At 38.7% G+C, this 12,344-nt stretch overlaps 1 protein-coding gene across 3 annotated transcripts in view; it reads right to left on the bottom strand.

The window, feature by feature from the left end:
- The window catches only part of LOC131219133 (probable cadmium/zinc-transporting ATPase HMA1, chloroplastic), a 132,907-nt gene that overhangs the window by 30,411 nt on the left and 90,152 nt on the right, over window positions 1–12,344 (bottom strand). For 2 of the 3 annotated variants that reach the window (XM_058214136.1, XM_058214135.1), the window contains exon 9: window positions 8,777–8,938. The exons of the other annotated variant lie outside the window; for it this stretch is intronic. In XM_058214136.1, coding sequence (XP_058070119.1) covers window positions 8,777–8,938 — 162 coding nt within the window. The remainder of the gene's footprint in view (window positions 1–8,776; window positions 8,939–12,344) is intronic. 3 annotated transcript variants of the gene reach the window in all.

Genomic DNA, 12,344 nt, shown 5'->3' with positions numbered 1-12,344 from the left:
CCATTTTTTCCATAAATCACGTTAAATTGATGTTAAATGGTTACAAATCTATGGCTCTTCATGTTTTCCATGAAAAACCATGGATTTGGAGCTTCGATTTCAAGATTTGGGCTAGATGGGGCAACTTGCGGAATTTTGAGAAAAATCAAAATTTCTCAATTTCTCGCAAATCAATTGCTTGCAATCTTTGTATCCAAACAAAAAATCAAACATGTATGTAACCCGATCTAGTGATTCTTCTTTTGCTTTTGAATGTATTGCTTGTGTTTCCATACGTGTCTTCTTACAATTATAAATTATATGAATGGACTTTAAATATACTTACATCAGTTCAGTTGGACAGTGCATGTACTAGGAGTTTAGGACCCCATACAAAGGAAACCCCTATTATGTGCATTTTTTTTTTAATGTTTTGATTTCTAAGTGTGTATTGATGTCTTTGTCAATAATCCTTGAAGTTTCCATGAAAAATTCGACCAATTTCCGAATGTTCCCATGTTTCCCAACAACAACGATACATTATGCGATACAACCAATATATCCCATGTGATAACCAACATGTATCCATATCCCAAGGGTGCGATACATTATGCGATAGCGATATTTTAAACATTGCCACAGCAAACTCTTTAAAGTTATGTTCTGAGTCAGCAATTATTTTGTATGTTTCATTACTTATATTAATTTTTTTTTTCTAATCTCCACATGCAAGTCATGCATATGTCGTGTAGATGCATGTGCAGATTCTGAAAGCCTATGGAACACTGACATGGGTATGCAATCCAGAGGGGTCCTAGGCTCATCTACTTGTCTTTCCAGATCCACTTCCTCCCCCAAACTCATTTGATCATGATGAAGGTTTGGTAAAGTCAACACATGAATGTCCCGCACGAGTGTGTAAACTCAATCGATATGTCCTCTAGAATAACAACACTAGACTCCTCCAATATCTAACTCAGCATAGGTGATAACTCTACACTACCCTCGAGTTTAACCTCAGGTGGCATCTCCATAATAACCTTAGGTGTGATCTCACTTGCGACGTGGGCATACATCATCATATCAGTTTTAGTCTCCCTTTCAAACTCATTGGCATTAACTATAGAAAGAGACTCAAGGTGGAGTTCTGTCACATCTTCAGGACCATGTTTCTTAACGTCCTCCTCCTTTCCCGGGGTGCTTTTGGGTGGGAGAGGCTTCAAGATAATCTTTTTTTCTTTCATACAGAAACGAACACGTATTCAAGCAACCGAATACTATTACATCCCTATCATACAACCAATGCCTGCCCAAAATGATGTGGCCTATATCCATCGGAAAAACATCACACCACAGTGTCTGTATAGTAACCAAACTAGATGGGAATGGGGCAACACTGAGAGGCTAAGGAAAGACTAGCATACCTAAGCGATCCACGGTGTTAGCAAATACCAAATTGATGCAATTGTCACTATCAATGATCACCTTGCAGTTTTTGCTACCAAACCTAGCATAAGTGTGGAAAATTGAATTCCTGCGACAAACATCACTTTCTACAATCTGGCTTAAGGCGCGGCAAACATTACAAGTGGCACACTCTCAACACCTTCAATTTGATCCCCAGCTTGTGATTGGACATCTTCCCCAGTGTCGGGGTTCGCCTATAAAGAGGCTTCAAGCTAATTGACACGCACATTGGTCATGGTCAATTGAGTTGCACTAGTCCTATTGTGCGCTTCAACGGCCGTCAGACGGTTGTTGACAATGTTAAGGGCCTCGGCAATCTGTTCTACATTCATAATGGGATGTAGTCCAAAACCACGTCCAAAGCAAGTAGGCATCCACAAGGTAACTCTTAGGGGAAAACCTAGATACTATGGTAATGTTATGACAAAGACAAAACCAACCTAGATATTAAATTAGAGACATTAGATACACTAATTTGAAAATTCAGCAAGCTGTTAACCTGAAATACTACCCTGAAAATTCAGCAGAATGGCAATCTGAGAGTACCAAGCTGAAAATTCAGCAAGAGTGTAATCTGAAAATTACAAACTGAAAATTCAGCAAGGTGACAACCTGAGATTACTACGCTGAAAATTCAACAATGGTACAAGTAGAAAACGTTATCAGAAAATTTATCAATGGGACACTCCAAATATGGAAACAAAATTCAGCAATATGATCCTAGATTCTATATGCAATGTATGCTCTAATAACCCTAGACGTGACTCTTAAACTAAGTGCAACACAAAAATCCTATGCTAAACCTGAGTCTCTGATACCAAATTTGATGCAGGACACATGACTCAATGCGAGCTTGCAACGTGGAGATTATGAAAGAGTTCATAAAGTAATTCAATTAACAAAAGATGCTAACCCACCACGTAATTAAGAGTAAACAATAGAAATAAGTCTGATTAAACCTAAATCACATGCTCGCATGCTAAGAAATCACATAAATCAATTAAAACTAGGCTCAATGGAATCGTAAAACTTTCAATTTAGCATAGGCACATTCTACACTGAAGGGACTAACTTATAGGTTCTATGATTAGGGTTAGGAAGGGGAAAATCTAAAATTTGAAAAATTAGGGTTCATGAGAATTGGGGATTTTGGAATTAGGGTTTTTTAGAATTTGGGAAAAATAAGAAATTAGGGCTAAATTGGGTGAATTGGTTAAGGGGATTGATGGATTTAGGTATTGGTAGAGGGAAATTAAAGTTTTGGATGAAGGGAAGTTAGGGATTTTGGGTCAATTAAGGAAATTAGAGATTTAGGGTTTGGGAATTTTGGGAAATTAGCGAATTTGAGAATCTAAGGTTAGGGTTAAGGTTTGTAGGAAGAGTTAGGGATCGGGAATCAAAGGGTTTTAATGGGGGAAGCAAAGGAAAATCAAGGGATTGAGGGGTTGTTCGTACGGTTAGCCTAGGTGCTCACACATGTGGTTGTACAGTCACACGTGTGGGTCATTAGCTAGGGTTTTGGGGTCCTCAGTGGTTGATTTCGGTTGGAGTTGAAGTTGAAAAGTTGAAGAAAAAGATAATTTGGATGGTTTTATATAGGAAGGGAAGAAGAGAGATGAAGTTTATGGAAAAATACCTCTCTTTAGATAGAAAGGAAGAGACAAAGAAAATGATAGATGGAAGCGTTGCACCTCCGTTGAATGGGGTATGGAATCAACCGCACCCAAGCTCCAAATCACATGGAGTATTCTTCAAATCATATGAAAAAGAGAAAACACAGCTTAAAAAATAAATAAATAATAATGGCATTAGTGCTCCACACACCCCGTAGTCTTAGAAAATACCTTTTACAAAAAGGCACTCTCAGATAAGATTCTCAACATAAAGACGCTTAATAAATTAAAAATTGTTCCTAACTCCCTAATCTCAACACAAACATAAGATATACGAAAAATAACGAGGCATGTAAACAATCTAAACAAAAATATTTTAGGGCCCATGGCGGTCTACAATCAAGATGTCTGATGATGATGATCCAACGGTCCAATCATCATGTCCACCCGATCTAATGGTTTGATGTGTCCATCAAGCTCCTACATGCAGCCCATGTGCATCTTCCCATTGTGGGGTCTTCCAAGATGCACGAACATGCACATGCGGTCTTCAATGTGGCTAGGAATGTGAATTGGGCCAAGTGGGCCCCATGTAATGGTTGTCTAGCCATAAGGAGACTGGCTCAACCCTCCTTCAATATGGTGCTTGGATGTCCTCATCACCTACACTAACCTTATTTTGTTTAAAGGTAAATATCCCAAAACGCTAGGTCACGGTGTGTATGATGTGTGTGTGTGTGTGTGTGTGTGTGTGTGTGTGTGTGTGTGTTTAGAGAAATTCAAGACTAAGGACAGACTCTTGAGATTAAATTAGATCTCTTGGGGAAATTGCTCCTTCTGTCCTTTCAGCCCTGAATTTATGATTTATTCTTTGACTGTCTTTATATCTACTGGATTTTGGAGCACATTCGCTCCAAATTTGGCCTCCCTCATGTTCCAGGATCCCCTATTCTTCAATCAATTCAAGGTCTTGTCAATTTTGTTGTTGACAAGGTCAATGGCATTATCAGTACACTTTGTTTTCTTGCCCTAATCTGACACTGCTAGAGGTAAAGGAAGAACCGAATCTTTAATTATGTCCCTCTAGAAAGAAGTGCTCAGGGATATCCACTAGGAGGTCATATCAAGGGCAATTTATGTCATCGGACCACAAATAGGTAAGATTTAGCCCAATGTCATTTCTTCATGTTAGGATCTCTTCACAGTGCCCTCTCCTAATTCCCATCAAGATCCCTCTAGCTCCTCTTACGCGCCTTGATGATCCCAATTTGTGCCTCATCGCTAACTCATACTGCATTGTCTCTGTTGATATAAGCAATGAAAAAGTAGGTCTCCTTTGCTTTCTCCCCAACTCAATAGTTGTGTGGGGGGGCCATCTATGAAAAAGATATTAATGATCCTTGAGATGAGTCTTAGAATCCTTCACTTTGTCCTCATAAGACTGTTCCTCTAACATTCCAAATATTGTTCTTGAGCTTAGTAATGGGGACTGCTTGGTTGCGGTTAGTGATGTGGCCCTCCCTTCCTGGGTTATGCGGTTTTATGCCTAAGCTATCCTCTCTCTCTCTCTCTCTCTCTCTCTCTCTCTCTCTCTCTCTCTCTGCAAAGATGAGAATCCATGTGAGTATTATTAAAAGTCATAGTAAAAATAATCTGTTAAAGCCTGCTAATGTTCCCTCTACTCATGATATTATGCTCGTCCTCTATTGAGGTGGCAAGCCTAATCTAGTTCTCCTTGGCCCAGGGTGTGGGCCTTCCTTTTTCTTCTCTCTAGCCCAGGGTGTGCATTTCTTTCAGCTTTTCTCCTTGGCCCGAAGTATAGGCTTCTTTTCTTTTTGTTTTCCCTGGCTTGGGGTGTGGGCCTTTGATTTCCTTTTTTGTCCTTGGCCTAGGGTGTGGGTTTTTCCCTTTTCTTTATCCCTTATTTTAGTTCCCTACACGGCTACACCCTTTGTTGTAATTTTCAAGGCCCTTAGCCCTCTTGTTGATAAAAAATTATTTTCTAACCTTTCCAAGAAAAAAAAAACATTAAATATACTTTGAATTAATTCTTTAAAATGCACTTAATACAAGTTGAGTGCAGTTGATCTATTAATGATTTAGTACAAGTGTCAAACTTATTTAGTAAATTAAATAAATACCTAAAAGAGCATCTCAGTTGGTACAAGTGTCAAACTTATTTAGTACAAGTGTCAAACTTATTTAGTAAATTAAATAAATACCATGACCTCGGAAAAATATTGTAGATATGTAGAGCAACAGTACTATGATGTGCTATAACTTAACTATAAAATAAAATAAATAAATAAATAAATAAACCAATCATATAACAAGAGCATCTCTAGGTAAGATTTCCATTCAATGGGATAATAGAAAATTTGTTGCCCCTTTTTCATAAGATAACTTTTTCTATTTCGGGGAAGTACGATAACAAAATTTTATCAGAAAACTAAAGAATAGCAAGCTACAAATATGAAGTCTTCAAAACTTGCACCATCTTTAGCTACTTGTTTGCAATAGAACTTACCTTTCAACCAACATGGGCAAGTGAAATATTTAGCCAATAGGCAATGTCATAAATCTTATTGAAGACGAAGCTCACCTTTCATGGCTTCGAACGGGGCAGGAAGCCAAGTCAATATTTTTGTAGTCACCTTCAATAGTTAAGAGGCAGGAATCTTATCATTTCTTGAACAATACTTCAAGAAATGAAGCAAAAATATACTTAAGAAGCCATCGACCACATATGGTCGTCCACTGCCTTTATGTTTAGGAATTAGACGATAAGAATGCATGGACAAATTTTTTCGCCACACGACAGTTTCCAACTATGGAATACATCCAACCATGAAAATGATTCGAGAGCATTGATTTGGATTGAAGGAATGAGGGAAAGGAATGCCTCAAGATAATTGGCATAATTATATTTACCTTTTTTCATGAATAGGTTTTTAATTGGTATAGTTATATTTTACTTTAGGGCCTCATAAGCACAGTTATGCTCCATTTAATTTAACACCCCAATCATTATCATGAATTGCACACCAATAGTTTTCTTCTTTCATTTATGTCAGTAACCCCAAGCCATAAGGATGACTATAACTACTATTACTACCTTTACAGGAAGAGGTACCCTAATGCACGGGCATTTTCACAACGGACTCGAGTGGGTTGGCCTATGGGATGCAGGGGCACACTCAGGGTTGGCGGCCCGTGTGATGCGGGTGTCTCGTGTGAGGCAGTACCCATGTGATGTGGGGCCCACGAGGGGAGGGGGGATTCGGTTGCGGTCCTAACCTATGGGATGTGAGGCCTAGGCTATGAGATAAAGGAATTGATTCGCCATGCTCTATCAGTTCGAGCTTTTAGAGCAAGTGGCTAATTGTCCTACATCAAAGTGGTATCAGAGCGGTAGGTCTCATGTTCAAGACTCCTCACCAGGAGTGATTAATGCAGGGGCATTTTCACACCGGACTCGAGTGAGGTGGCCTGTGGGATGCAAGGGCACACTCGGGGTGGGCGGCCCATGTGAGGCGGGTGGCTCGTGTGGGGCAGGCCCCACCTTTGTGAGTCGGGTCGCTCATGTGATGCGGTACCCATGTGATGTAGGGCCCGGGGGGTTTGGCCGAGGTCCTAACCCATGGGAAGTGGGGCTAATTGTCCTGCATCATACCCTATGAGGACATAGGATGTGGTTCCATGGTAGAGAGTTGCATGCAACAACAATTATGTGGTTATGGGAGCATCTTCTCAAGGAATAAAAATACTCTTTTATGAAAAAAGAACTATTCATCATCATCATCAACATCATTAAGCCTTACCCAACTAATTGGGGTCAGCTACATGAATCCTTTTCTACCATTCCACTGGGCTACATCTAAGCCATAAAATTCATTGATTGTTATCAACTTGCGATTGTAATCAACCAACATAATAGGCTATTAGATAGCACTTGATTGTAATCAAGCTATGTAATAGTCTATTATGTTGTGCCTGTCGGAGTTTTATACACTCATTGTCAGTCCCTTGCCCAGATAGGAGGGTTGCATCAGGTTGGCAGCTAGCATCAAACTGTTCTAAAATGACAAGAAATATTTTTTATTGAAAAGCCACTTAAAAAAGTAGAAAAGAAACATTACAATCCAAGCAAGGGCGCCACTACTTCAAATTTTACATTTTTACCCCAAATACCCAATCTAACACATCCATTTTGAATTTCCACACTATCTCCTCCCAAGATCCTTGTTTGCTAAGGAAGCAACATCTTTTCTGATCACGCCATACATTCCATAAGACTGCCATTATAACCAAGTGCCAACCTGCTGACTCATCCGTAAAGAGATTGTACTATGCCAGGCCCTTAATAATTCTTCGATTATTTGCAGCATAACCCATTCTGCACCAAAAAATGCTAAAAAAGCGGACTATACTTGCCCTGCAAAGGAACAAGGAATGAAAAGGTGATCTATCAATTCTGCACCACTCATACACATATGGCAGATATTGGGTAGAATCATAAGCCTTTTCTGGAGGTTGTCAATAGTTAAGTTTCTCTTTCAACAAACCAACCAAACAAAAGGGCCACCTTAGGAGGAGCTCCATTGAACCAACAATTGTGAAAGAAATCCTACCTGGAGGGGGATGAAGATTTCCAAATCAACTTTTAGATGGACCGAACTGAAAATCTCCCCAATGAGCCACCTTCCTATACCAAGGAATCCTTGGAAACGAGGGATGGTTGAAGATTGTGAAGCCGCTTCAATAAGTTAGCAGATTCCATCACCTCTTCACATGTAAGATCCCTTCAGCATGGAGGACACCACATACCACTCTACCCACTCCATGAGAAACAACTAGAAACCATAATGTTTTTCAACAGGGATAAATTTGCCAACAATGTAAAATATGACTCCAATGATCTATCCCCACACCAAAGATCCTCCCAAAAGCAGATTTGGTTACCATCTCCAAGAGAACACCGACCCAAGCTTAAACAAGGGAACTATAGAATTTATGGCTCACCATATTCTCGAAGCACGATAACACGAAGTTTTCTTTATTTCCCACCCCCGCGGTTGGACACCATATTTGGAAGATATTAGTTCTCTCCACATCTAGCCCTCAGCCAGCATCAAACTTATGCCACTACTTGCAAAAAGGAACTACTGTGTACTGAAATTTGTTGGGTGGTAGGGGTGGACAAAAGCAACCTCTTGCTGAATTGGAGATATTCCATCTACAGTTCCATTTTCTATCATGGCCAGTTGACTCAATTCCACATTCCTTCTGTATCTTTTCCTTTTAACATTTTGCTCGTATACAGAACAAAGTTATAGACTTCCAGTACCTGTCGTGGAACTCCAATAATCAGACTGCAAATCCAGAAATTCTTCATTTCTTGTAAATTACAGAACTGGTACGTACTGGTTGAAATCGCATACAAGAAACTATTCAAGCTACCAGAAACTATTGATATTATAGAAACTGTTTATAACAACAATTTGGTCTCAAAAAACCCTTGCCATGCATATCTACTAGCTTTTGACATGTGCTAGAAACAGCTCTCATAATTTACTCGTTGTTTTGAGGAAACTCTACACAATGATTGCAAATGAATATATGCAGTCACTTGGGTTTCATATATCTAAACAGATATAAGTGATCTAGAAAGTATAAAGAGCACAAGAAACACATCTAGAAACATCAAGAAGCCAAACCTTTTTATTGACCGATAGAGCTGCGTGAACGAAATCCGTGCCATGTACAGAAGTGCTCACAGCTTCCTTTATCTTTTTTGAGTCGGCCTCAGATTTGCATAGTGAGGCAATGTAATCCACAGAACCAAGTGATGCCTTCAACTCACCACTTTTACTTCCTGACTATAACAAAATAAAATGAAGGTATTACTCATGTAATCGCCAATATGTGCGTATATATACAGACAGAGTACAGAATGCTCACATACTACTACTTGTACTGCTGAGTTAGGTTCAAAATATACAAGGTTCAGCTGTGTAAAGAGATGCTTTTCTTTGTCAAGCAACATACAAGGACGACGTATATACAAAACTATTCACTTCTAGGAGGAGCATGGCATCATAAAGAGCTTTTTTTTTTCTTTTTCTTTTTTTGAACATTCAATTTTAGTAACAACACTAAGTTTCTAACATCCTGTAGGCACATGTATTTAAACATTTCAATGAAGACTAGTATGGTACTTGGGTCAAAAAGACTGCTCCTACGTAACTAATTATGACATCAATTGCAACCACAGATCACTGCTGAAATCCGTGAAACATGAAAGAATGTGGTTCAAATTTCACATGCACATACACACACACGCAAGCACGCACGCATGTGCGCACACACACACACACACAGAGACACACACACACACGGTGAGAACGGGTCTTCAATGGGTCTGTATGATTTCTTTGATATGAACCAATTTGGAAGTCATTGAGGAGAGATAGACTCCCCTACTTCACAACACCTTGTATGCCACAAGATACCATTTAAACCCTTGATTTCAGCATAATGACTCATTCAATGCAGACTTGTATATGAAAACTGGTCAGTATGGTTGCTTTGATTTGATGGTGAAAAGTACTGAAGAAAGGATCCACATTCATGAATAATTGGACCTATTTACAAATGCTAAGGAGCTTTTTAGAACAAACAAGACTATCTTGACAAGCAAAACATAACAACAAGGATGATTTTCATATTTTTAAATCATGCATTGATCATAAAGTATATCTTTATTTCAGACTTCTTTCCAAATCCTTCTTTCTTCCCTCATTACTCTCAACCCTAAATCCTTCCATCTACTTCTACCATTCAACTAATACTCGTTCTGGATAGACTCCAACCTCAACTTTTTAGCATTAGTTTTGGACATTGTTCTTTGGAAAGAACTAGAACATGCTTGAAAGGCACGTCCTGCATGAGTCTGCCATTGGAAATCTCACCAACACCTTCATGATATAAGTGGACCCAAACCAATAGTTCTTGTCAGTCGGTCACTATGTAATTTAATACCTAGACATATGAGGCAATCACCAAGGGAACTAGATTGCGTCTGACCCTCGCATGGACAATAATCCATCCATATAAGGGCTCCTGTGGGGCCCACAGTGATGTATTTGTTTATCCACGCCGTCCATCCATTTTCTCATATCATTTTAAGATATGAGCCCAAAAATGAGGCAGATCCAATGCTCAAGTGGACCACACCAAATAGTGACCTTGGGTTGCATTAAATGCAAGAGTCATCTCTAGTGTGGTCCACTTGAGTATTGGATCTGCCTCATTTTTGGGCTCATACCTTAAAATGATCTGAGAAAATGGACGAACAGTGTGGATAAACAGATACATCATGGTGGGCCCCACAGGAGCCCCTGTATGGACGGATTATTGTTCGGGCGGGAGTAAGACGCAATCCACTTCCATCACCAAGACCGATGTCAAATTTCTTTGAGAGAGAAATCTTTGTTGAGGACAACATTCCCACATCATTGCTACTTCCACCCCCATAGCTACATTCATGACCTCAGGTATTGACTTGCTTGGATCTAAGTCGCATACTCTATAGGTAATTGACTCTGGAGCATCCAGCCATATAACGGGTCAGTCTAGTATGTTTTCGTCTACTGATTACTCATTAACAAGCTCTTTTGCCACTCTGACAAACAGTAACCAATCAAAAGTATATAGAACAGGTTCCGTTCGTATAAGTCTCTCTCTTTCGTTATGCTTTGTATTACATGTTCCAAAACTTCCTTTAAGCCTTTTGTCTATTGGCAAACTTACCAAATCTCTTAACTATTATGTCATTTTCTATCCTTCATATTATCCCTTGACTATTGCTCATGGGCTATACTATCTTGATCGTGATGTTATGGGTGTAATAGAACAAAAAGATATCTTAGCTTATCAGTGGCACTACTGTCTTGGTCATCCATCATTGAAGGTTCTTATGTGTGTCATTCATTCCTTGTCGTCAATGTCATGTCTAGAATGTAATGTGTGAGAGTTGAGTAAGCATCACCGTGCTACTTTTTTTACCACGTCTTGAAAAGTGTTGTTTAATTCATTTCTCTTTAGTCCATTCAAATATTTGTTGCCTAGTTAAAATATCTAGTAGGTATGGGTTTAAGTATTTTGTTACATTTGTTGATGATTGTTCGAGTATGACATGGCTTTATTTAATAAAAGAAAATCTGAATTATTTTCTATTTTTAAGACCTTCCACATGCAAGTGTAAAATCAGTTTAATTCGAAAGTGGTTGTGTTTCAATCAAATAATGCCAAGGAGTACATGTCCCAAGCTTTTAATAAAATAAAAAATAAAAAAATAAAAAAAAATCTAAAACATGAATCCTACGTCAAACATCATGCACACACACACACCACAACAAAAAAGGACTACAGAATGGAAAAACGTCACTTTAGATAACTTGTGCTCTCTTAATTCACGTGAATGTTCCTACGAGTTTTTAGAGTGATATAGTACTCATGGCATATTTTTTTTGACAAATCAAATGCACTCATCTATTTTAAAGGGTTAATCACCTCATTAAGTTTTGTTCTTATATACTTTATTATTTCCTCCACCTCCTAAAACTTTTTGAAATGTTTGTTGTGTTCATTAGTTGGATTCTGGCAATCATAAGTTTAATCCTCGAGGAGTTAAATGTATTTTTCTTATATTCTCACACACAGAAGGATTATGAGTGTTATAGTCTATCACTTCGAAGAGAATATGTACGAGCAGATGTTACATTTTAAATCTGCCTTGTTATTCTCAGGATAGCAAATCTTTAAACATGGAATCCATTACTATACATGTTGTAGTCAGCGAAGACATCCAACCTCCATCATCTACTACCTCTTTCATTCCCATCATGCCTCAGCTAAAGGTATACTCACGACGAAAATAGACAAATGGTAGAGCCGATCATGATAGGCCGTCCAACATATCTTCTTCAAAGGCTTGTAGTCCAATGAATTCTCCAAATACATCCGATATTCCTATTGCCCTAAGAATAGATAAGTGCATATGTATCAATCATCCCATTTTTAAACATGTTTCCTTTCATTGCTTAGCTCTAAATCTTTGCAACTTTGCATTGTCTTTGTCTTCTAACTTTGTTCCCAAGTCATATGAGGAAGCTCTGTTACATAAGGGGTGGAAGAAGGCTATGGAGGAAGAGATGGATGCACTTCTTCGAAATGAAATGTGTTGGAAGTTGCAAATGGGCCTACACAATCAAGTTTCATTAT

The sequence above is a fragment of the Magnolia sinica genome, chromosome 11 (assembly GCF_029962835.1).
Source record: "Magnolia sinica isolate HGM2019 chromosome 11, MsV1, whole genome shotgun sequence".
In the NCBI taxonomy this organism is placed as follows: Eukaryota; Viridiplantae; Streptophyta; class Magnoliopsida; order Magnoliales; family Magnoliaceae; genus Magnolia; species Magnolia sinica.
The sequence above is the reverse complement of the archived record's forward strand: the minus strand, read 5'-3'. Positions and strand labels throughout refer to the sequence as shown.